This window comes from Pavona decussata, unplaced genomic scaffold (assembly GCF_977016875.1).
Source record: "Pavona decussata unplaced genomic scaffold, jaPavDecu1.1 SCAFFOLD_78, whole genome shotgun sequence".
NCBI classification, from domain to species: Eukaryota; Metazoa; Cnidaria; class Anthozoa; order Scleractinia; family Agariciidae; genus Pavona; species Pavona decussata.
Genome location: NW_028145496.1, coordinates 1,222,501 through 1,248,504, shown reverse-complemented (window position 1 = coordinate 1,248,504; position 26,004 = coordinate 1,222,501). Strand labels below are relative to the sequence as shown.

General features: G+C 38.3%; 2 protein-coding genes across 2 annotated transcripts in view; both read left to right on the top strand.

Moving 5' to 3' along the window:
- Positions 1 to 6,171, top strand: part of LOC146476243 (uncharacterized) — a 49,555-nt gene extending 43,384 nt beyond the window's left edge. The window contains exons 9-12 of the mRNA XM_085114780.1: positions 622 to 841; positions 3,154 to 3,354; positions 4,691 to 4,745; positions 5,104 to 6,171. Coding sequence (XP_084970906.1) covers positions 622 to 841; positions 3,154 to 3,354; positions 4,691 to 4,745; positions 5,104 to 5,122 — 495 coding nt within the window. The 3' untranslated portion in view covers positions 5,123 to 6,171. The remainder of the gene's footprint in view (positions 1 to 621; positions 842 to 3,153; positions 3,355 to 4,690; positions 4,746 to 5,103) is intronic.
- A 5,245-nt stretch (positions 6,172 to 11,416) lies between these two features.
- Positions 11,417 to 22,430, top strand: LOC146476242 (uncharacterized). The gene is made up of 8 exons (XM_085114784.1): positions 11,417 to 11,578; positions 14,506 to 14,628; positions 14,946 to 15,059; positions 15,320 to 15,433; positions 15,684 to 15,803; positions 18,752 to 18,787; positions 21,124 to 21,178; positions 21,486 to 22,430. The coding sequence occupies exons 1-8, from the start codon at positions 11,524 to 11,526 to the stop codon at positions 21,502 to 21,504; spliced, it is 636 nt and encodes a 211-aa protein (XP_084970910.1). The 5' UTR covers positions 11,417 to 11,523; the 3' UTR covers positions 21,505 to 22,430.
- The last annotated feature ends 3,574 nt before the right edge of the window (positions 22,431 to 26,004 follow it).

Below are 26,004 nucleotides of genomic sequence, written 5' to 3'. Positions count from 1 at the left end.
GCGCACTTATATCTTTTCCTCAGCTTCTCCAACGGTCCAGTAAAATCCAGCTGCCAGACACGTAAACGGAGAGTTTCCTGAAACAACGCGTGAAGGAAAAGCTTTTCTATTTTTAATAGCTAGAAGCTGAAAGAAAAAGAGGCCTGCAACAAAGAAGTCCTTTATGTAAACAGATGCTCCCTAGTAGCACATTAACCAGATGAAGTGAGTCGCATAAAACTATTTGTGCCCCTTGAAGTCCATGACCCGGACTTTTATCTCTCATACCAAGCCTTGAAGTCAACTCTCTCCCTAGTAGATTTATTTTTAGAATGGGTCTCATGCCCTGACTATTGAGTTGTCATACATCATACCTTTTCGCAGGAAAAGCATTTCTAGAAATAAATCTACACAGGAAGGGATTGAATCAAGGAATTAGGACGGATAGTCGACTCCTAGTAAGCTGGTAAGGAATGTTTTGATGACCCGCCAGTGGTTACGCGTTCCTCTGTTCTCAGGGCAAAGTCCTGGCAGCAGCTTTTTTACCCATGGTGGGGAAGGGAATGCGTTGGGTGACAATCCCAAACGACGGCTGCGAAGAAGACTACCTTTTACTCTGACAGTTTGTGATTGTTTTTGCAGATAAAAAGCTTCTTCAATGACTCCGACGACTACGCTAAAGTAAACGTGTCAAATCTGGAGCTGACAGATAAGGAGGACAAACTCGACATGACCTTGAATCTATGCGTGGTTCAAATACCTACTGATGGTTTCATTGAGGACTTCTTTTTGAAGCAAGTGAAGAATGGCAAACTCCTAAATACATCAATCCATGAGAACAGTTTTAAATGCGAGGCTTTAGGTAAGTGACTTTGAGAATTAATGTTTCTTTAAAAAGTTGTCCGGATTTTTCCGGTCAAAAATGAATGTACAGATTTGCTTCAGCCTTACGATCCCAATGGAGCGGTTTTCGATTGAGTGTTGAAAGAAATTTCGCGTTTGGTTTGCATTTGCTTTACTGCGGTCTGTGATTGGTTGACGAACAGCGAGAATTCAAACCAAAACCAATGCTGTGTTACTCACATACGTTTTCCCGTACTTGACACTGAGTCGCATGTAGTAATCATCATCATCATCATCATCATCATCATCATCATCATCATCATCATCATTAAAGTTCATTTAAATAGCGTACAAATCCATTATTTGTCCGAGGCGCTTTGCAAAAAATTTACACTAAAAATAACTTAGAAAACTAAGACTAGCAAAATACTTAAAAATAAAATGTAGAATCTAAAATTTAAATCAATATGATAAAGAGTTACTCGCAATAAATTTAGTAAAAATTTAAGTTTTTTTCTTAAATAGTAAAAGTGTACTGGAACGTCGTATTTCCAAAGGAACAGTACAGTGTTCCAAACCTTCGGGGCGCAAACAGAGAGAGCCCTGTCACCATATGTCTTGGCTTTACAAGTTGGCTAGATTAGTAAGTCTTGAGAGTTCTAGCAAAGAGACCGAGTTGATTTCCGATGTTTGAGGAGTTCCATTAGACATTGCGGGACTATTCAATAATTTTTAAACAAATAGAAGATGCTTAAACACGATCCGGTATGAAACAGGGAACCAATGAAGATGTATTAAGACAGGAGTAATATGGTCGTATTTCCTTACACCAGTGACATAATGAGCAGCAATGCTCTGGATTTGTTGCAACTTCTTCACTTTATAGTTTGGTAATCCAAAGTATAGATGATTATAATAGTCTAACCGTGTAGTTATAAATGTATGTATAACTTTCAAGGCAGCGTTCATCATCATCATCATCATCATCATCATCATCATCATCATCATCATCATCATCATCATCATCATCATCATCTTTACCATCATCATCATCATCATCATCATCATCATTATCAACATTATCGTCATTATCATCAACAACAATAACAACAACAACAACAACAACAACAACAACAACAAAAGCAACAACTTCATTTAAAAGAGAGGATAGGCATCAAATAGCTTTCGCTAAAAAAAACTCACAGTGGCCCTCTAAGACTAAAATTTGTGTTCGAATTCTGATTGGTTCATTGCATCACTGACCTCATTGTAATTGGTCAGAGCAATTGCTTTGATTTTGGTTTTACCACTCTGAATCGAAGACCAGTCTAATGGCCTTGATTGGTCGGGAAAGATGACCCATACTTTTTAGTTTTTAGTTTCATTGTATTGATGTTTTTATATTTGTTTTTGTTGTTATTATATTAATGTTATTATATTAATTTCTTTTTACTTATTATATTTAGTTTTATTTATTCGTTTTATGTATATTAGGTATTATAATGTTATGCTTAGTAAAGGGCGACAGTGTTATCGGCGTAAGCTGTCACGTGTTACCCTTTTACCAAAAAAAATGTACTATTTCATCTGGTGAGAGAGAACAGTACTGATGACTACATCACCATGAATAAGAATCAGTGAAAAATCTGATAACGAAGGATTTGGAAAAACATTTCAGAATAAAGTGTAGCGAGATTAAAACATGGCGTTTCGGCGAGGACATGTCACCATTATGAAATGTAAATTATAATGCAAAATCTGTCCAGGTTAAACCGTTTAGCGCAGTTTTTGCTTCAGTTAAAGTCGGACTGGCTTACTCTGTTGCGAGACTGTTATCTCTCTTTTCAAGTCAAACAACTGCATCCTGCTTAATTCTCACCATCCTAAAAGATAATAAGGTGTGAGTAGTTTTGTGACATCTTTTACTGAAATGAAATAAAATTTGCACACTGCATTATGCCGTGTATATGACTTTTAACGGCTGTGGCGTGCATTGTTTAATTGCCTGCTTACTGATTCTAACGTTGTTCGTAAAGGTGGCATAAAATGAAGAACTCTTTAAGGTCAGGTAAGGTTCTTCGGTCCGACACTGCTGCATCAGATTCGGTGGCGATGCCAGGAAAAATAACATAAAAAACACCTGACTGCGAGGATTCCAGTTTAATAACTGAATTGTGTTTCAGTCGAAACTGAGACGCTATATTAGACCATTAAACTTATAGAGCAAGACATACTAACCTTATACCTTACAGGCCGTGCTTACCTTATCCTTTCATTCTATTAATGACGACAACTGAGATAAGAGTGCGTCATATTTGTGTTATTTCGTAGGTGTAGAGTTCTCGGATTGGAAGGCTAAAGACGGAGAGTGTAAGAAGTGTTCAGAAGGGGGCGGCGGGCCGATTGAGATCAAGGGAGAGTGTGATCCCGAACCCGGATACAGCTGCAAGGGGTTGAAGAACACGAAGAAGGTTAAGGAGTGTGTGAAATACTGTGATGCTGAAGGTAAATCCAAGGCACCTGATAATGCAGGTAGGGTGAACAAGTTAACGAAATTAATAAATTTTTTTGTTCGATAGATGGATTCGTCCCCACTCATGGCATGTCACTTCCCCGGTGACTCCTCCCTGCTGTAACATTAGGCATACTCGTGTGGCTAAGAGAAATTTGGTGATTTTCGTACCTTGTGTGTGTGTGTGTGGGAGGTGGGGGTGGGGACGGATGACTGTAAAATAACCACGAATTTTTTTTTGTGATTTTCCTCGAGAATATTTTGTTTGCTAGTCTTTGCACAAAATGGTAATCATGTCATGGTCACAGCATTCAATTTGCTAATATTGAAAGAGTCATCCATTTTGCGGATTGAAAGTAATGCGATGTTATGTTTTACGCGAGTAAATGACATAAGTATACTCGCAAAAAGGCCATACGACGTTCAAATCCTAGCAGCATCCACATGGACTTAGTTTAATGGCCTTTAATGTCTCCCATAAGTCTCAGCTCCGATCCCCTACCTAACTAGTAACCAAAGGTCATAGGTTCGACTTCTGTTGGGAGAACTCAGATTTTCTTTTTTCGAGTATACCTGCGTTCCAGTTCTGTATCCCCATCAATTCACATCTCAAGTATATCTCACCAATATAAGAAAACATAATAAATAAAAGTATTCGCGAGTCGCCAGTCCTCACAAAGGGCCACGTACCGTACAGACCTCTTTAGCCATAGCAGATCAATACCAGAAGCCACCTTTTATTTTTTTTTAAATATACATTTTTCAACTTTTAAGTATTTTTTTGGAAAATTATTATATTTCGACTGTTGGGTGTGCATTTTAATTGCCTGGTCATTTTTGTTGGTAGTTTTGATTCCACTGGCTCACTGCCTAAATGCTAAAGTTAGGTTGACCTTTAAACGGGGGTCATCCAATGGTTCTCTTTGGTGTAATATCTGTTCGGAAAGACATTATCCGCCTCATGAAGAAATTCGGATTGAACTGTGAAGAAAAACGTGCGTTTTCTTTAGCGAAAGGTCACCTCAATCTTCCACAACTCTGAAAAACTAATCCCTGCATGTTGTTTTTGGACTGACAAACGCGTTGATAAAAGTGCGAAAAAAAGGTCGCCTAGCATTTTCAAGCCAACAACAGCTCCTGAAATTCTGGGAATAAGATTTTGTCCCCTAAAATCAGTTCGGCAACTTAGCCTTTTTTAGTTAAAACAGATCAAACTGTGTTAGCTTACACAAATTTGCCTGTTAAAACGTCATAAAATGATGTGTGAATACAGGAAATAACATTTTAACTACTTTACTTAAATATTCTGAACAAATACTGACTCTTTGCATTGGTAACGCTTCCGTTTGTTTTTAGTTTCCAACATGATTTCAACTCTGGTCATGGCAATGGGGATTGCCCTGTCTCTCAGGTGAATGAACGATTTGTTTTTGTTGTTGTTGTTGTTGTTGTTGTTGTTGTTGTTTTTCTGCTTCAAAGTATGATGACCAGACTAACCTATCCAGCGGACGTCGTGTGGATCCTAGTGATATATGAATTCAGCAAATAAACGGAAATTATCTCGGTTGCTTGAAGTTTAAAGAAGTTGGACAAAGAAGAGCCAAAAGCCAGTTTGGTAATGAAAATTTAAAAGATATGTATTTGCAACCTCAAAATTTCAACATTGACTTAGATCAGTGAAGTAAAAAAAAAAAAAAAAAAAAAAACAAGAAAGAAATGAAACGCTTTAAAGAAAACAAAAACTTAAAGGCTTGTGTGTTTCTTTGCAGCTATAACATCTGGGAATGAGTGTGACTTTACAGATCAGCATGAAAACGCTTATGGAGACATTCTCTTCTTGTGTTAACTTTGTACTTATCATTTTTTGTAGTTGTAACAAAACCCTCCATACGTAATACAAAACCTGTAGAGTTATGTGACAGTTGGTGTAAGGGACCTTAAGCAGTGTGATAGTTAAAAACAACAGCGCAATTTTAACTAGTTCTCGTGTATACTTTATATTTTTTTCAATGATTTAGATTGCTATTGCGAATCTTGTCTACCCTCGCGAACTCATATGTGTGTTCAATTTTAGCTTTTGACATCTTCTATGCACCTTCAGTTGCATGACGACGTGGTAGAACTAAACGGATTGACCCTTACGTAATACATCAAACACAAGGAAGAGACAATGTTTTATTCGATTTCCAAAAACCGAAGAGTGGGTTGAAAACCAACTTTGAAAATCGGGTGAAACACTCTTTAGTGTATGATGTATCTTCTCAAATCGTTAATAATTCTTGGACAAATTCAAAGCAAAAGTTCACCAAGTTTTAAGGTAATTAAGATCCTATTTGCAAACCTCCTTCACGGTCGTGATTTTCTTTGTTTTCTCTTGATATATTGTTAATGGTTTAAATTGAGCATGTCACATAAACAAATATCTTCTGAGGAGGAGAAAAACGGCGTGCGTCTACCACCCACCTTTGCACGCCGTCCAAGACTTAAATTCGCTTGTTAAAAGAATATAATATATTCTACTATTAAGAATAGATTTATACTATTATGTTTCCTGCACGAGATAGAATGCGTGTATTTGCAAATAGAGGTTGATGGCTTTATTGTGAGTGTTTTGTAAGTCAGGTAGATATGATATGATATGATATGATATGATATGATATGATATGATATGATATGATATGATATGATATGATATGATATGATATGATATGATATGATATGATATGATATGATATGATATGATATGATATGATATGATATGATATGATATGATATGATATGATATGATATGAAAGTTTTAATGGATTTACAAAATTAAAACAGTTCCGTTCAGTGTGTGATCCTCGCAGTAGTTTCCTTGCAGTGTATTTTCCGTTTTTCTTCTTCTTCTTCTTTTGGTTTTCTTTTCATTAACATTGTGTGTGTGGCGTTGCGCTTCCGTAAAATGGTCCACCCATGTACCCATACTGAGGACTGTTTATAACAGCTATCAATTAACGCGTAAATAATATGGACCTGGGCCCAGTTGTTCAAAGCCCGATTTAGCTAATCCTGGGTTAACGTGAACTTTGACTGGAATATAGTTACTAATCCGCAAGGATTCGTCCAAAACATTTTTACCCTCTGTTTTGCCTTAGACTTTTCTTTACCATTGGATTAAGATAAGCCTTTAAAATCATCTTTAATGAGCGAGTTGAAATCCTCGGTTAACTTTTAATCGCGGATTAGCGTTAATCGGCTTTATACTGACAACCGGGCCCTGAGGTTTAAAGCACTGGGGTCCCAGCCTCCTCCCTAGCGAAGGGCAATTCCGGTCGTGCTTACGTGAATTATTCAAACAAGTTAAGGACAGATCAGAAAAGGATTAGGCCCGGGTTAAACGCCGTACTTCACATGAGTCGAACTCAATTCAACTAATTAACATGAGTTAAATTTATGTGAAGTTCGGCGTTTGACCCAATTAAGTTCGGGTAATTTTATTTGGATCGGCTGAGCCGTTCTTCACGCCTGGTTTAGGCGTGAAGAACGGCTGAAGATCGACTTTGGGTCAAACGCCGATCTTTACATGAGCCGAACCTAATGCATGAATTACGTTAATGTATTTCTGAATATAACATGCTAGTGATTGGCTGAAAACCCTTGGCATAAAATAATTCATACATCAGAAAATCTGAAGAATGGCGCAACTTCGAATTCCAACGGTTTTCGCCTAATTCAAAACAGGCACAAAAAGACACGAAAAACATTTTAGACCTATAAGTTTTATCGCTTAATACTCAAGAATCAACATTCTTGAACTCATTTTATAACCGTTGATTCTTTTTCGTCGTTTACCTTTGCATAATTAAACTGAACAGATATTAACATTAAGGACGGTGCCTACTATTGTTACTGCGCATACGTTGTGTGCATCTCGAGATACGCAGGTTTCCTATGGGTGGTGCCTACTAATACAGGAATATTTTTGCGCGGTTTAAAACTATACAGAGAAAACAGAACTTAGCAAATACTTTTGGTATCTCAATAGAAAATTGGGGGTAACCATGCATTTTTCAGAGATAATTAATCTTCAATTTAGAAAAGGATCCCATACATTGCTTTATATTTTGGCGCTTTTTACAGATATAATTGCTTATTTTTTGATTATCTATGAAAAATGCGTGGTTACCCCCAATTTTCAGTTTTGATTGCAATAGCCCTTTCTAAGATCTGCTTTTCCCGCATAGTCATAAACCGCGCAAAATTACCTCGGCATTAGTAGGCACCGTCCTTAACAGGCAAAAGTTTTTTGAAGAAATTTGGACGAATTGGCAAGCTTTCTTTATTATTATTATTATTATTATTATTATTATTATTATTATTATTATTATTATTATTATTATTATTATTACTATTATTATTACTATTATTATTATTATTATTATTATTATTATTATTATTATTAAAAAATCGCATATTCTTAATTTTTTCTGTAATTTTCTTATATCCTTCACAGGTATTTCTTGACCGCTTTGCTGAATTAAGTTCGACGTTTGACTCAACCGGGCGAACTTAATAAATTTGTGTCGACCTAAGCTGTAATTAGGTTCGGCTCATGTGAAGTACGACGTTTGACCCGGGCCTTAGTTTCTAAAGAAATATTGAAATATTGACCCAAATGAACAAGCCTTTTGCCGTAGTGTCAGCCCTGCAATCAGTTTGGTTTCAAAAGAAACTGTGTTGCTTTGTCGATGGCGGAGTAGAAACGCATGTTTGGTTTTATCAGCAGAGCGGATAAGGTGATTTGGGCACCGTCAAGAAAATCGAGTGCTGACGTTTCGAGCGATAGCCCTTCTTCCTGTCGAAGGGTTACGAGATCATTATAGCCAACTCGGGGCTACGCGCTTCCTTCTGATATCATATCCAGTGCGCGCTCGTAGAATAATTGTTAAATGTACTTCCATTTTAATACTACTTACAGAAGTTTGTTTATATTAAAGGTTAATTGGCGTGTGGGTATCTCCCCGGTGGAGACCCTGGTTCCCTTTTTCGTTTAGTATCGAACATTCTAAAGTACCAACAACTCAGACACGCGGCTTGGTCATGTGCGATCGCGAGGTTAAATGCACACCACGGTTTCGTTAGGAAGTCACCTAATTTTATTCAAGGAGTACCAGGGGCTCTTATTTTAAAATTCGCATTATCTTGACTTTTTATAATCAACATTAGGGAATATATTGTCCTTGGCAGGTAATGTTCCGTACGTTCAACTTCCTCTTATAGTATCCTCGTGCATTTGTTCTAACCTCTTATTGCCAAGAGTTGGAGGGCCAAATAAATAAGCCCTTTGCCGTAGTGTCAGTCCTGCAATCAGTTTGGTTTATTTAAACGTAAAGTGACGTCTGGCACGTGCATTTTGACAAGAGACCCGGCAACGGAACGTATTCGGAACAGTTTATTTTGCGTCGTGTGGTAACTGTGGTCCTCTGCATCCAAATGTTTCGCAAGAGTCAGGGCTAGTAGTTATCCCAGTTTCTACTGCGCGCCGTAATACCAAGTGGGCGCTTACTCCGGGGAGGGTACTGTATACAATCTTGTTATACAGCAGCCAGAACTTCAACTGTCATTCGCTCTTACTGGTAAGTGATCACGTGACCTTAACTAAATCCAAAAGTATCCCGCGTATGATGCAATAGACCTTTTCGAGTTAAACGACATTATGCAAGCGAGGCTAAGCGCAAAGCTTTTATTATGAAAATTAGCTTTTATTCATTTACCTCGCTTTCATAATGATGTTCACAGCAACTCGGAAATTATAGCCCGCGCGGGTATTTTATTTAATTTTTTTTTAAGTCGAAGACCAAAAATAAGTTGACAACAAAATTCTACGCTGTATATAAACATAACAATAACAGATTGTCGAGGATAAATCGAGGATCGAACCAAATTGCATTACTTCGGCACGCGACGATTGGCATGATTTGTTAATTTATCAAAGTTTTGTCATAAATGCGACGCGAAGGGTCCTCGTCAAATCGAGGCCAACATATGTTCCAGACCCCCGCAACAATAGCCCCTGCGAAGATTCGGAGGTCGAGGTCGGCCAATCTGGCATCCTTCCAAAATTGATTGCAGAGAAGAGCTTGAATTTTTTCGCATTTATGATGGGAGTTCACCTGCGTCCGAAGCAATTAAACAGCTTGACAACTATGAAAAGATTAGTTTCTAGAACTAGCGAACCTTCGGCTGTGTGATAGAACACCGATAATGAGATATTAACAAGCGCCAACAGATTTGTCAAATTTTGTCACGCCTTAGGTATAATCCTTTTTCGCGGAAAATGTATACAGTATATGGTGAATGAATTGTAAAAATTAACTTGACAGCTCGTTAAATAATACATCAGTAAAATGCTACTTTGCCCTTTCATGTTTCAGGCATTACTGAATTTTTGAAGCATATTTGCGCCCCACCAATTTGACAGCTCAAAGTGTCTCATGAGGCTAGATTGAATAGCATAAGGGATAAAGGCCAAATCCAGTGAAAAATAGCACGCAATATAATGTAAATACTTGTTACATTCAGTCAGTCTGACAGCAAATCTTACATGTGCACCTGCTTGTTCTATTGTGCTTTCAAAAAATGCAACCGTGTTGCTTTTGTGACGGGTAAAAAAATAATGTTAAAATACAATACCAACTTCTAAATTTTTAACGAAAAAAATTCTCTAGGTAGCAATACAGAATTCCTTGAAATTACGATCTTTTATGACAGCCGGAGACGCCAGTCTTGTGTGGCCCAGCCTCGTTCTCAAGCTACCGCTGAACCGTCTTCTTTCCATTCACGAATTCAACAAATGTGCCAGAGGGTTCCGAGTAGTTTGTTAACTGTCGGTCTACAAAACTGTACTTTTAAAACGCGAAACTTTATTTTAATCAGTATTTATATCGACGCATGTTCTCATTAAACAAAAGGTGCAGTTAAAGCGCGAGCCTGGTTGAAAACACAGTTACTAGCAGATTTCCCAGAAGCGAGAATAACAGACAACTTTGTTGGAATAAATTTGGCCACGGTTTGTGGCAAGTTTAATTGAACAAATTATCAAACTCATAAAACAGCAATAAAAATTAAAGTACAATCTCATGATGATAAATGGGGCGACAAAATTTCGCCACAAACCACATCTGATGGCCAGGAGAAGTGAGGACGACTACCTCGGCGAAATTTCTATTTCATAACCACAGTTATCATTTGCCTTAAGCTCATTGGCTACCTAACGGTGCTATCCGCACCTGGTACGACCCACTTCCACCGGATTATCACGTGACTACCACGCCTCAATATAAATTACATTATGTCGGGCCATAATGTTTGGTTTTACTGAATTAGAAAAGGAACGTAATTACTGCAATCTGGTAGTTACTCTATAATAAGCGCTTGGTCCAGATTTGCCGTGACAGCGGCACGAAAGTGTTGTGTCATTAAAAAATAAGCAACACATGGTGAGATATAATTGAACGTCTTGTGTCTTAGGTATTTTAAATTGTTCCTACTCAGGTTTCTCATTTTCATATTTCTTTGCGTTCCCTATTTTTTATACGTGTTCTGAGTCTTTTGTTCTTAGAGATTTTGCGCTGTTACGGGTTTTCTGAAAGGTGTTCCGGGTTTTCTTGGGGGTGTCCCGGGTTTTTGGGGAATGTTCCGAGTTTTCTTGGTGAGATTTTCCGAGTTTTGGGGGGTGTTCCGTGATGTTCCGGTGTTCCGGTGTTCCTTAAAATACTACATGCCGAGTTGTTAATGGAATACGTACGTTTTACAGAGCCCGTCGCCCCTATCATCAGCGGTTTGACTGTATATAACAGATATGTCCAGATCAAATAGAAAATTTAGGTAGTTTAGAAAAGATAAACAACAGCGACGAAGATGATTCTTTCAGTATAGTTAAGGAGACCATCAGATAAATACCTGAATACAAATTAATTGCGCAATCAGACCTGAAAAAAAAAATGCTTCCATGCACTTTGAAGGATAAAGTTACATAGAAATCGATAAACAGGAAACAAAACATTATCAAACTTTGCCAGATTAAACAAACGCTGATCAGTGTCACATGTCAGTTTCACTTTCAGTTGAACTTTGTATCGAGCTTAAATTTCCCCGTTCGATCGCTCGGCTTTACAACAATCGTCAAAACAATCCTTACTGCAGACATGTTTTCTGGACCAGTGCTGATGATTTCGATATTGGTGGCTTTCTCTGTGCAAGGTCAGGAATGTTTTCTTTTTTTTTTTTTTTGTAGCTATTAACTTAGCATTTCTACTTTGGCTTGTAAAAATCACCCGTCGTCCGAGTTAAGTAAACGAGTTAAGTGTAAAGGCACGCATAAACAATAGCAAGCGTAAACACAACAGGATGACAACTTACAGGAAGCACTTCGGCCTGGTCTAACATACAGAAGTGTTAAGTCTACATTCTATATTAAACTGTCGCCTATCCTTTGTACAGCTCATGTAGTATTCCGTGAAACTGATCAAGACACAGGATTGAACTGGCAGCCTTCCTGACCTCGTCATTAGAAAAGATAAGCTTAAGCTTTTGTCTTTATCGGCATTTTCACTATCATTATTTTTTGAGGTCGATATTTTCGTATCACCTCACTTAATTTGTAGCCTAAGAAGGGTTATCGTGCTTAAAGCACGTATTCTTTACTACTACAATTTACTTCTTTGATTACGAAGGATGTCTTGAGGGGCATACCGTGGCTAAAAACGGGTCGATTTTTTTCTTCGTAGTAGCTACAAATCTGTACATTAACTATTCATTAAACTCTCCCTCTCCTACTCGGGATGTATTGTTCTGATTGTCTTCAACAAAAGCAGGCCAATCAAAATCCTTTTTTGTCGCTTATATGGCGAGGGAGGGGACCCACTCACCCCAACTTGTGTGACGTGAAAGCATCATTTGATTTATTTATCAAAACCAGATTAAATTTGAAAGAATAATTTCTAAGAAGAACTCGACATTTAAAACGGTGCAAATTGGAGAGTTCTTGGCGAAGTAATGGTGCTTTGTTTGATAGCCTTAGAAGCACGATGACAGACTGAAAAGAGGTCATTGAGAACCTTACGTTCTCGTAATGGAATTTCCGCTATTTCCGGTTAGACATTAAGAAGCTTAACACAAGGGAAACAGCTTAACGCGATCTTCGTGACTCAAACTATTCCATTAGCAAGGATAGTTTTATAAATCTGCGAAGCATACAGTTGGAATAAATGCATCTCGCGTAAATGCCAGTATAGGCATCTTGTTACGCGGGATGCCCTGAAGGGGCATACCGTGTCTAAAAACGGGTCGATTTCTTTTTTTTTTTTTTTTACGCGGGATGCCCTGAAGGGGCATACCGTGTCTAAAAACGGGTCGATTTCTTTTTTTTTTTTTTTTTCTTTCTTTTTTTCTTCCTCGTAGCTACAAATCGGTACATTAATTTATTCATTAAACTCACCCCTCTTCTACTCGGGGTGTATTGTTCTGATTGTCTTCAACAGAAGCAGGCCAATCAAAATCCATTCTTGTCGCTTACATCGCGAGGGAGGGGACCCACTCACCCCTACCTGTGTGACGTCAATGCATCATTTGATATATTTATTAAAGTCGCGCCATATTGTTTTAACATGTTCTGGACTCAAGTGTGCCGTTTTCAAAGGGAAATTTCACCATTTTGAAGCGGTAAATCGAAAGAATAACTTCTAAGAAGCACCCGACACGTAAAACGGTGGAAATTGGTGAGTTCTTAGTGAAGGAATCGTGCTTTGTTTGACAGTCTTAGGCCACGACGCGAGACAGAAAAGAGGTCATTGAGAAGCTTACGTTATCGTAATGGAATTTGACAAATTTCCGCTGATAGTCTGAGTCGCGTAACACACGGAAAACAACGTAACGCGATCGTCGTGACTCAAACTATTCCATTAGCAAGGATAGTTTTATCAATCGGCGAAGCATACAGTTGGAATAAATGAATCAGCCCCAGCATCACGCGTAATGCCAGTATAGCAGGCATCTTGTTTATCATGGTAGCCGCAAATCTGCACATTAATTTATTCATTAAACTCTCCCCTCTCCTACTCGGGATGTATTGTTCTGATTGTTTTCAACAAAAGCAGGCCAATCAAAATCCATTCTTGTCTCGTATATCGCAAGGGAGGGGACCCACTCACCCCTACCTGTGTGACGTCAAAGCATCATTTGATTTAGTCATTAAGAACGGATTAAATCACAGGCAGACCACCCTCTGTTTGTGTGGTGTAATAACTGTTTGAAACTTGAGACTTAATATTCATGCGACACGACCGGTTGAAATTTTTACTGAGTAGAGATATTTAAAGTCGCCTTTTACCTTTCTGTTGAAATAGAGTTTCAAGAAAATGTTGTGGTGTTTTTTTGCCATTCTGAGCCCTAGAAACCCTTCTCGGGGCGGCTGTACAAAGGCTAATTGAAGCAAACCCGCCAAACATTTATTTTTTGGCCATTTATATGGTACGATTAAATTCTGTGTTGATGTTAACCGCTTTTGATCTTGTTCCACATTCGTATCAGTTGCAGTATATATATACCATATCTGTCTTCATGCTGAGGGCCCGCGTTTTCCAAACAAATATTTGAAGAAACTTGTATTTTTTTTGTTTGTCTATGGCCATTTTTCTCGCTGTAACTTTGCGTGTGGTTCAATATCTTGGGACCGGCGATTATTACTTCTGTGACCTGCGTGGGACGACCTCATTGACTCTGGTTGCTCAAGTTTTCATGTAAACACAAACTCGGACGCCGGAAAATCGGGAACTGAAGGGGAATTATGATGGGCTTTTTATTCCATTATTCCTGCTGTAAGATCTCCATGATTTCATAATTATTCCAGTCAAGAAAAGCTCGTTATTTCTCATTTCGTCACGCTATTATTTTCTCAGTTAAAAAATCTTATTATTTCGTTTCCCAGTCACCAAAATTATTTCAGTCAGAAGCTCATCACCCCTTTTCCTCACAGAATTAGTGTGTGTTCTTGTCATTTGTTTCGCAAAATAAAATATTGTTTAAAAAAAAGTTAGTCAGTTTTTGTACAGATTTGTTCAGGCTTGAAGAATCTAATTGCTTCAGGTTACAAAGTCGTTTTATGGCAATGCATCTTTGCTTGTTGTCAGGTATTGATGCCGGCGGTCCGTGTCATAGTGAGCCGTGCCAGAATGGAGGAAGTTGCACTGCCGATGTAAATGATTATACTTGCAACTGTGTTGCTGGTTTTACTGGAAAGAATTGTAGCGTCAGTGAGTATAAATTTTCCTTCTTGAATTATTTTGTATGATTGATGCATAACTTTAGTCGACAATTTTTGTACAGGGAACTGTAAAATGCCAGTTTACGGAAGTACAGCTCTTGAGGAAGTGTATTTTTATCTTTTTGATTTGTAGCTTATTTCAAACATCGGTGTAAAAATATAAAGAAATATACCTACAAAGGTGTGTAGTAGGAAAGACTAACTTACCACTTACATTCATGCCGCGGCTTTCGGGTTTGTAGGATTTTGTTTAACCATTATTGTAGTAAAGTCGTTTTATGACTATGTATACTACTTTGTTGTCAGATATTGATGACTGTGCTGATCAGCCGTGCCAAAATGGAGGAAATTGCATAGACGCTGTAGATGATTATACTTGCAACTGTGCTGCTGGTTATACTGGAAAGAATTGTAGCGTCGGTGAGTATAAATTTTAATTCTTGAATAATTTTGTATGACTGTTGCTTTACACTATTGCACAATTTTTGTATACGAAACTGTAAAATGCCAGTTCACGGAAGTACAATTTTGGAGGTAGCATCTTTTTCATTTTTTTTTTTTTTTTTTTTTTGCACGGCCTATTTAAAACATCCGTGTCGAAATAAAAATGGTAGGATTTTTTTTAAGCATCATAGTAGACAAATCGTTTGATGACTTTATGTGTACTTCTTTGTTGTCAGATATTGATGACTGTGCTGATCAGCCGTGTCAGAATGGAGGAACTTGCACTGACGCTGTAAATAATTATACTTGCAACTGTGCTGCTGGTTATATTGGAAGGAATTGTAGAGTCGGTGAGCATAAATTTTACTTCTTGAATTATTTTGTATGATTGATGCATTACTTTACTGCACAAATTTTGTATACGAAACTGTAAAATGCCAGTTTACGGAAGTACAATTTTAGAGGTAGCATATTTTTCATTTTTTTTTTTTTTTTTAATGCACGGCTCATTTAAAACATAAGTGTCGAAATAAAAATGGTAGGATTTTGTTTAAGCATCATAGACGTTTGATGACTTTATGTGTACTTCTTTGTTGTCAGATATTGATGACTGTGCTGATCAGCCGTGTCAGAATGGAGGAATTTGCACTGACGCTGTAAATAATTATACTTGCAACTGTATACGTACTGCTGGTTATACTGGAAAGAATTGTAGCGTCGGTGAGCATAAATTTTACTTCTTGAATTATTTTGTATGATTGATGCATTACTTTATTGCACAATTTTTGTATACGAAACTGTAAAATGCCAGTTCACGGAAGTACAATTTTGGAGGTAGCATATTTTTCATTTTGTTTTTTTATGCACGGCTTATTTAAAACATCAATGGTAGGATTTTGTTTAAGCATCATAGTAGGAAAATCGTTTGATTGCTATATATGTGTACTTTTTTGTTGTCAAAAATTGCTCATGTCTAGGAAAATAACTTTGTAAAACTCCCTTTGAATTTGCTTCTTTGTATTTTTTTACGTTCTCCAAGAAGGATTATTTCTTGATGGTTTTTAACAAATTTCGCTTTACAACAATCTTACTGCAAACATGTCTCCTGGACCAGTGCTGATGATTTCGATATTGGTGGCTTTCTCTGTGCAAGGTCACATGGGAATGTTTTCTTTTTCTTCTGTAGCTATTCACTTCGCATTTCTACTCTGGCGTATAAAGTTCACCCGTCGTCCGAATTAAGTAAGGGCACGCATAAACATTGCAAGCGTAAACACACTAGGATGAAAACTTAGACGAAGACCTTCGGCCTGGTCTAACCGTAGATACAGAAGTGTTAAAAATTGGTCAAAATTACGCTAACATTAGGACTGTCGCCTATCCTTTGTGAGGCTAGGTTTACCTGAAACTTGTCAAGACATGGCAGCTTTCCCGACCTCGTCAGCTTTAGCTTTTGTCTTTATCGGCGTTTTCACTCTCGTTATTTTTTGAGGTCGAATGTTCACCTGACCTCACCTTATTTGTAGCCTGCCCTAAGCACGGGCCGAGCTATTGTTGGTTATCGTACTTAGGGCACGTAATCTTTACTACCAGAATTTACCTCTCTAATTCATTCTGGAACAAGATGCCCCTAATGGCATTTTCACGGGATGCTTAATGTGGCCTCATTTATTCCAACACTTATCAGCACTGAGACACACCGGGTGATATGGTTGTGCGCATGCGTACGGTATTGGCCATACCACGGGGATGGTACGTGTGTCTCAGTGCTGACAAGTGTTGTTTACTCATTTATTCCCATTGTATGCTTCGCAGATTTATAAAACTATCCTAGCTAATGGAATAGTTTGAGTCACAAAGATAGCGTTATGTTGTTTCCCTTGTGTTACGCTACTTATCGTTGTACTGGAAATTCCATTAAGATAACGTGGCCTGACCTCACGTTTTCTATTCACGTTATGTAATTTCAATAAAAGTGTAAGATTACAAATTGTTCCCGTTTCGCCAAAACAAAACAAAAAACAAGAAGAAAACAGGCAAAAAGCTTCCCTTAATGAAAACGTTTAGTAAAAATTGAGAATCAAATCTTTAATTTTTGTGAGGTAGATTTCCGAGTAACGTTTAAGCATCAATTCGACAACGTGATGTGATGGGATTGCGAAAGGGCGAAAATCAGACCCATTTATAAAATCTGTTGCAGTGCGATAGACTGTTGAAGGGTTTCTACGGCTCGAAATGGCAGAAAAACACCACGCGTGACTCAATCAACATTTCCTTGAAACTTTATTTTAACAAAAAGGTTAAAAGGCGACTTTAAATATCTGTACTCAGTCTGTCTACTCAGTAAAAATTTCAACCGATCGTGTCGCGTGAATATAAAGTCTTAAGTTGCAAACAGTCATTACAGCCCACAAACAGAGGGTGGTCTGCCTGTGGTCGGATTAAAGCCAACGACTGAAAGGTGGCATGGGTAGATGTAAATCCATCCTCGATGGGATGCAAGAAGTTGAAAGAATATACCATAAACGTTGGCCTCCACGTTTTCTTGTCTGTAAGGACGAGATATTGGTAGTTTTTGTACAGTTATGTGCAAAAAATCCTGTATCACCTTGCGGTCTAGGCTTGAAGCTACAATCCAACAACGTTAATTGAAATAGCTGTGGTCGTGCACAGTTTACTCAAGGGCCTCAGCAGGCTTTTTGCGAAAAGAAAGAAGATCGGAAACTGGACCGATTTTTGTTAGTAAAAAAGTAAAATTTCGGGTTATGCGCATGCGCGTGAAGATAAAAGGAGTCCTATTCAGCTCATATGAACAGGGAAATTTACGGGTTTTGTGGCAATTTTGAGCCCATTTCACTGCTAATTGACAACAATCCGACTCCGAAAAAGGCTAATTGGGACAAAAAGTGCGATATTTCCTGTACAAAAATTCGGTCCTAAAAGGGTTAAATGAACAATTAATGTTAAGAACGAATTAGTTTCCAATAAAAAGCAAACTTCCCTCGTCCACTAACCAACGTAGCAAAATGTTCTCAATTCTTGAACGCATTTTACTCACCTTTCATTTCACGTTTGCGATTTAAGTTCTCGTGGTGACACCCACCCTCCTTCAGTGCTTTGTAAACTTCCAATAGACTGGGACGAGTGAGCTGGTACTATTAAGGCCCTCACGATGCATTAGCTAAAAAATTTTCGCTCTGTTTACTGCTTCATATTTTTGTAATTGACCCTCGTTTCCTTTTTCTTTCATTTCCAGCCAAAAAAAAAAAAATTGCTGGGCCGTAGGGTAGGTCATGGCCTAGCCAAGGTTTTGTTGACACCCGGTCACGCGTAACTTGAATTGACTGTAACTTGTTCTAAAACTGAAAAGTTAGTTTTTCTAGTCTTGGTTTACTAAACTCCTGAATAGCTTTTCCTATTACCAGAAAGACTGCCAAGGAGAAATTGGACTCATCATGATATCTTCGTTGTGCACATGGAAATATGAAACTGGATTGTTTAAAGTCGTCTTTAATATCTTGGAAATGTTGATCATGTAGAGCTGTCTTGCAGACGGTGCACATATGTGTGCTGTGAGACTAAAGTCCCCAAAGCCGGTACTCATGGAACATGTGGTATGGTTTGAGGTATTTTTTTTAACAGTCTTTTGTTATTTTCTGTTAAACTAGCCCCAACGACACTGCCACCGACAGCTGCAAGCAAGGGTAAGTAGAAATAAATAAACAACTAAATAAATAAATAGATAGATAAATAAATAAATAAATAAATAAATATATAAATAAATAAATAAATAAATAAATAAATAAATAAATAAATAAATAAAGTGCACCGGGGGGGGGGGGGGGTATACTCGCCTATATCGGCAATACGGGGACGTGCCGCTGGATAGGGTATGGTTTTTGGCGTCTCTGCCCTGAACAGGCTATATAATTTCAAACGAGTCTGCCCTGGACCGGTCCTAGACAGGGTATGGTTGCATGCAAGACTGTCGTCTTGTATTTGGCAATCCGAAATCAGAGACTTTAGTCTGTATTTATTTTAGTAAACAATGCTTCACGTCAATTGAGTTTCCACTTAAGGTTCACCGCTGTTAATGCGAAATTTTGGGATTTTTCGCCATCACTTCTGGGGAGTGTATTATTTTATCTGTTGTGATTGGTATTCGCGTTTCAATGCGTGGAACGTCACGTCCGGTAAGTGACAGTGGGCCTTCAAATGTTATTACTATTGCCAATAAACACCTGTGTAACACAAGAGATAGATGTTGTCCTTTGCCCTAAATAGGCTCTTAAAATAGAGGGGTCTGTCCCACACAGGGTAGGTATTTAAGGTTATTTTCGTCCTAAACAGGGTCAGGGTTTCAAACCCCCAGCGGCACCCCTATACCCAAACATGGGTCAAGTTCCCCCCCCCCCCCCCCGGGTTGTGCACATGGAAATATGAATTGTTTAAAGTCGTAGGAAAGGAAATGTTGATCATGTAGAGCTGTCTTGAAGACGGTGCACTCATGTGTGCTGTGAGACTAAAGTCCCGAAAGCCGGTACTCATGGAACATGTAGTATGGTTTGAGGCATTTTTTTTAACGGTCTTTTGTTATTTTCTTTTAAAGTAGCCACACCGACAAGTGCAAGCAAGAGTAAATAGAAATAAATAAATAAATAAATATATAAATATATGTAAATATATAAATATATAAATATATAAATATATAAATAAACAAACAAATCGATAGTCTTCCTTCTCTGCAACAAGGTACACTTAATGGTATTAGGGGGCGTATATGGTTCATCATGTGCCATTACATCGTATGCTTCTAATTGCAAAGTTGTCCCGTACAACGCATAAGCTAGCCGAACGATTTGCCATAGTACTTAACGGTCCTCTTGAAAACATTTGAACTTAGTTTAGTATTCTGGACTGGTTATGCATAGGAGAAGGGATGAACAAGTTTTGTTTCAAAATATTCAAAAATTTGAACATGGAGACCTGCCAAGGAAAGAGTTCAAAATTTTCGTCGTACAAACGAGAATACGAAAATTGTCGAGTGTACAAGGCTGCTCGCGTGCTTGTAATAATTGCGTAGACGAAGGAGACGCTCCATCCCTAATCGAGCCTAATAACACGAAAAAATTGCTATGCATATTTCAACTTTAAAATATTTTTTTGGAAAATTATTATATTCGACTGTTGGGTGTGCATTTTAATTGCCTGGTCATTTTCGTTGGTAGTTTTGATTCCACTGGCTCACTGGCTAAATGCTAAAATAAGGTTGACCTTGGTTGACCTTTTAACGGGGGCACTGGCAACGGTTCATTTTGGTGTAATATCTGTTCGGAAAGACATTATCCGTCTCATGCAGAAATTTGGATTAAATTGTGAAGAAAAACTAGCATTTTCTTTAGCGAAAGGTCACCTCAAACTTCCACAACTCTGAAAAACTAATCCCTGCATGTTGTTTTTGGACTGGCCACTGAAACGCATTGATAAAAGTGCTAAAAAAGGTCGGCTAGCATTTTCTGAAAGCCAACAACAGCTCGTGAAATTCGGGGAATAAGATTTCGTCCCCTAAAATCAGTTCGACAACTTAGTCTTTCAGTTAAAACAGATCAAACTGTGTTAGCTTACACAAATTTGCCTTTTTAAAACGTCATAAAATGATGCGGCAGCGTGGTCGAGGAGGCAGCGTGGGGCGCCGGACTTGAAATCCGGTGGTCCCCGGTTCAAGTCCCGCTCTGACCACTAGATGGAGTTGTTTCTCAGTAGCCCCATGTTTAACTCCTCGGCCGCGCTTGTAAATAGCCAGCTGGTCTGCCTCCTACCAGCTGGGATTTTTAACCATGTAATTTTCAATTTAAATTAATTTCTTTGTCACGTTTAATGCTCGGCCCCACTAGCACTTGTGCTGTAAACACTGCCGAGGGTAAATGAAGGAATTTTTTTTTATACGGGAATGCAGGAACTAACATTTTAACTATTTTACTTAAATATTCTGAACAAAATACTGATTATTTGCATTGTTAACGCTTCCGTTTATTTTTAGTTTCCAACATAATTTCAACTCTTGTCATGGCAATGGGGATTACCCTGTCTCTCAGGTAAATGAACGATTTGTTTTTGTTGTTGTTGTTTTTCTGCCTCAAAGTATGATGACCAGACTAAGCTTTCTAGCGGACGTCGTGTGAATCCTAGTGATATAGGAATTCAGCAAAATAAACGGAAATTATCTCGGTTGCTTGAAGTTTAAGAACTTGGACAAAGAAGAGCCAAACTCCATCTTGGTATTGAAAATTTGAAAAATATGTAATTGCAACCACAAAATTTCAACATTGACTTAGATCAGTAAAGTAAATTTGAACTCGTCGAAGAAAACAAAAACTTAAAGGCTTGTGTGTTTTTTTGCAGCTTTAACATCTGGGAATGAGTGTGAGTTTACAGATCAGCATCAAAACGCCTATGGAGACATTCTCTTTTTGTGTTAACTTTGTACTTATCATTTTTGTAGTTGTAGAAAAAAAACCTCCGTACGTGAAACAAAACCTGTAGAGTTATGTAACAGTTGGTGTCCTGGGTGTAAGGACCTTAAGCAGTTTGATAGTTAAAAAAACAACCACGCAATTTTAGCTAGTTCTCGTGTATGCTTGTTTCTTTGAATGATTTAGATTGATATTGCGAGTCTTTTCTACCCTCACTGATATTTGTTCAATTTTAGCTTTTGACATCTTCTATATATATGCACCTTCAGTTGCATGACGACATGGTAGAACTAAATGGATTGACTTTACGTAATATATTAAACACGAGGAAGAGACAATGTTTTATTAGATTTCCAAAAACCGAAGAGTGGGTTGAAAACCAACTTTTGAAAATCGAGTGAAACACTCTTTTAGTGTATGATGTATCTTCTCAAATCGCTAATAATTCTTGGAGAAATTCAAAGCAAAAGGTCACCAAATTTTAAGGTAATTAAGATCACATTTGCAAACCTCCTTCACAGTCGTGATTTTCTTTGTTTTCTCTTGATGCATTGTTGATGGTTTGAATTGAGCATGTCACATAGACAAATATCGTGAAGAGGAAGAAACGGCGTGCATCTACCACCTACCTTTGTACGCCGTCCAAGACTTGAATTCGCTTGTTAAAAGAATATATAATATATTCTACTATTAACAATAGATTTATACTATTAAGTTTCCTGCACGACGTAGGATGTTTGTATTTGCAAAGAAAAGTTGATCGCTTTATTGTGAGTGTTTTGTAAGTTGGTAGATATATGATATGATATGATATGATATGATTTGAAAGATTTAATGGATTTACAAAATTAAAACAGTTCAGTTCAGTGTGTGATCCTCGCAGTGGTTTCCTTGCAGTGTATTTTCCGTTTTTCTTCTTCTTCTTTTGGTTTTCTTTTCATTAAAATTGTGTGTGTGGCGTCGCGCTTCCGTCAAATGGTCCACCTACGTACCCATGCTGAGGACTGTTTATACCAGCTATCAATTAACGCATGAACAAGATGGACCTGGGCCCCGATTATAAGCTAATCCTGGGTTAACGTGAACTTTGACTGGAGTATAGTTACTAATCCGCAAGGGTTCGTCCAAGAGATTTTTGACCCTCAGTTTTGCCTTAGACTTTTCATTACCATTAGATTAAGATGAGCTTTTAAAATCATCTTTAATGAGCGAGTTGAAAACCTCGGTTAACTGTTAATAGTGGATTAGCGTTAATAAGCTTTAGAACAACTGGGCCCTTGGGTTTAAAGCACTGGGGTCCTGGCCGCCTCTCTAGCGAAGGGCTATTACTGCCGTGCTGATGTGAATGATTCAAACAAGTCAGGGACAGAACAGAAGAGAATTAGTTTCTAAAGAAATATTAAAATATTGACCCAAATGAACAAGCCTTTTGCCGTAGTGTCAGCCCTGCAATCAGTTTGGTTTCTTAAGAAACTGTGTTGCTTTGTCGATGGCGGAGTAGAAACTCATGTTTGGTTTTGTAAGCAGAGTTGATAACTAAAGGTGATTTGGCCACCGTAAAGAGATTCGAGTGCTGACGTTTCGAGCGATAGCCCTTCGTTCTGTCGAGGGGATACGAGTTCATTATAGCCAACTCGGGGCTGCGCCACTCCTTCTGATCTCATATCCAGCGTGCGCTCGTAGAATAATTGTTAAACGGTACTTGCCTTTTAATACAACTTATATACAGAAGCTTAAGTTCGTTTATGTTAAAGGTCAGTTGGGGTGTGGCTATATCCCTGGATGGAGACCCTGGTTCCTTTTTCATTTAGTATCGAACATTTTAAGCACCAACAACTCAGACACCCGGCTTGGTCATGTACGATCGCGAAGTTAAATGCGCACCACGGTTTCGTTAGGAAGTCACCTAATTTTCTTTAAGGAGTACCAGGGGCTCTTATTTTAAAATTCGCATTATCTTGGCTTTTTATAATCAACATTAGGGAATATATTGTCCTTGGTAGGTAACGTTCCGTACGTTCAACTTTCTCTTATAGTATCCTCGTGCATTATGTCTAACCTCTTAATGGCAAGAGTTGGAGGGCCAAATAAATAAGCCGTTTGCCGTAGTTTCAGTACTGCAATCAGGTTGGTTTATTTAAACGTAAAGTGACGTCTGGCACGTGCATTTTGACAAGAGACCCGGCAACGGAACGTATTCGGAACAGTTTCAATTCAATTCCATTTTATTCACACTTATTCGAACCAAATAAAACATATTTTATATAAGAAAAAAATTAAACATGCAGAGCAGTTTATTGAATGATTTTACCTTCTAATGAAGAAGTGCGTAGTGGCCAAAGGAGCAAGGCTTTCGTGTTGGCCACTACCACTAAATTATTAAATTATTATTATTATTATTATTATTATTATTATTATTATTATTATTATTATTATTACCTCTGTGCAGTTAAATAAAATAGGGGGAAGTAGAATTTATAACACTGGTTGAAGAGCTCTCCTAGTTAAATTAGGCTTGGGAGAGGAAAATACAACAGTAAGGAAAAAAGTGTTTGAAGCAAATACATATTTAGTTTATTTTGCGTCGTGTGGTGACTGTTGTCTCCTGCATCCAAATGTTTCGCAAGAGTCAGGGCTAGTAGTTATTCCAGTTTCTGCTGCGCGCCGTATCACCAAGAGGGCGCTTACTTCAGGGAGGGTACTGTATACAATTTTGTTATACAGCAGTCAAAACTTCAACTGTCATTCGCTCTTACTGGTAAGTGATCACGTGACCTTAACTCAATCCAAAAGTATCCCGCGTGGGATGCAATAGACATTTCCGAGTTAAACGACGTTGTGCAAGCGAGGCTAAGTGCGAAGCTTTTGTGATGAAAATTAGCTTTTATTCATATGCCCCGCTTTCATAATGATGTTCACAGCAACTCGGAAATTACAGCCCGCGTGGGATAGGGGTTAATATGACAGTAATGCATGAGAATTATTCGAAGCTGTGCGGAAATTTTCCCCTCCATTGAGTTCAGTTCGTGTTTTGACTGATTGAACGAGACAGCATAATCATTTTTTTTTATTTACATTTTTTTTTAGTCGAAGACTAAAAAAAATTGGGAGACCAAGAAGTTTTACGCTAGTTACAAGCTCTATTGGTTTGTTGTTAATAGTAACTGCTTCGAAGGGATCTACAGACTTTGAGAAACTTATCTGCAACTCTTTACACTTGTTCTCATTCAATTGGAACTTATCTATTTCGGCTTGCCTAACTAGGTCGTCTACAGCAGCTTGTATTCAACTTTGTTGGCCCTTGTGGACTGTCTCGGCCATCGATGTATCATCGACATACTTCCAAAGGTTGACGCCATTGACATTGATGTCGTTTATCGTGACCAGGAAAAGCCAGGGCCCCAGTTTGGTCCCCTGCGGTACACCAGCCCTGACAGGACCCCAATCCGAGTAGCAATCGTGGGCGAGTTTTACTCGTTGCTTCCTGTCAGTAAGAAAATCTGCAATCCAGTCCAGCACCCAAGGTGGGAGCTCATAATCCATAAGCTTAGCCATGAGAATGGTGTGGTCGATAAGATCGAAAGCTTTCCTAAAGTCGAAGAGCACCATGCGCACTTTAGAACCGTTAATTCGATGATAAATCGATGATAAATCGAGGATCGAACCAAATTGCATTACTTTGGCACGCGACGATAGGCATGATTTGTTGATTTATCAATTATTTGTCATAAATGCGAGGCGAGGAGTCCTCGTCAAATCGAGGCCAACGTATGTTCCAGACTCCCGCAACAATAGCCCCTGCGAAGAACGAACGAGGAATCTTTGGAGGTCGGGGTCGGCCAATCTGGTATCCATCCAAAATTGATTGCAGAGAAGAGCTCGAATATTTTTGCATTTATGATGGGGGTTCACCTGCGTCCGACGCAATTAATCAGTTTGACGACTATGAAAAGATTGGTTTCTGGAACTAACGAACCCTCGGCAGTGTGATAGAACACCAATAATGAGATATTAGCAAGCGCCAAAAGATTTGTCAAATTTTATCACGGCTTAGGAATAATCTTTTTTCGCGGAAAATGTATACAGTATATGGTGAATGAATTGTAAACATTAACTTGACAGCTCGCCAAATAATACATCAGTAAAATGCTACTTTGTCCTTTCATGTTTCAGGAATTACTGAATTTTTGAACCATATTTGCGACCCACCAATTTGACAGTTCAAACTCGAGTATTCTTTCACTCCAACAAGGCATTGATTTCAAATGTCAGATGATATTTAGCACTTAAGGATGGTGCCTACTATTGTTACTGCGCGTACGTTCTGCGCATCGCGAGATACTCGGGTGGTGGCTACTAATACAGGAATATTTTTGCGCGGTTTAAAACTATGCGGAGAAGGCAGAACTTACCAAATGCTTTTGGTATCTCAAAAGAAAATTGGAGGT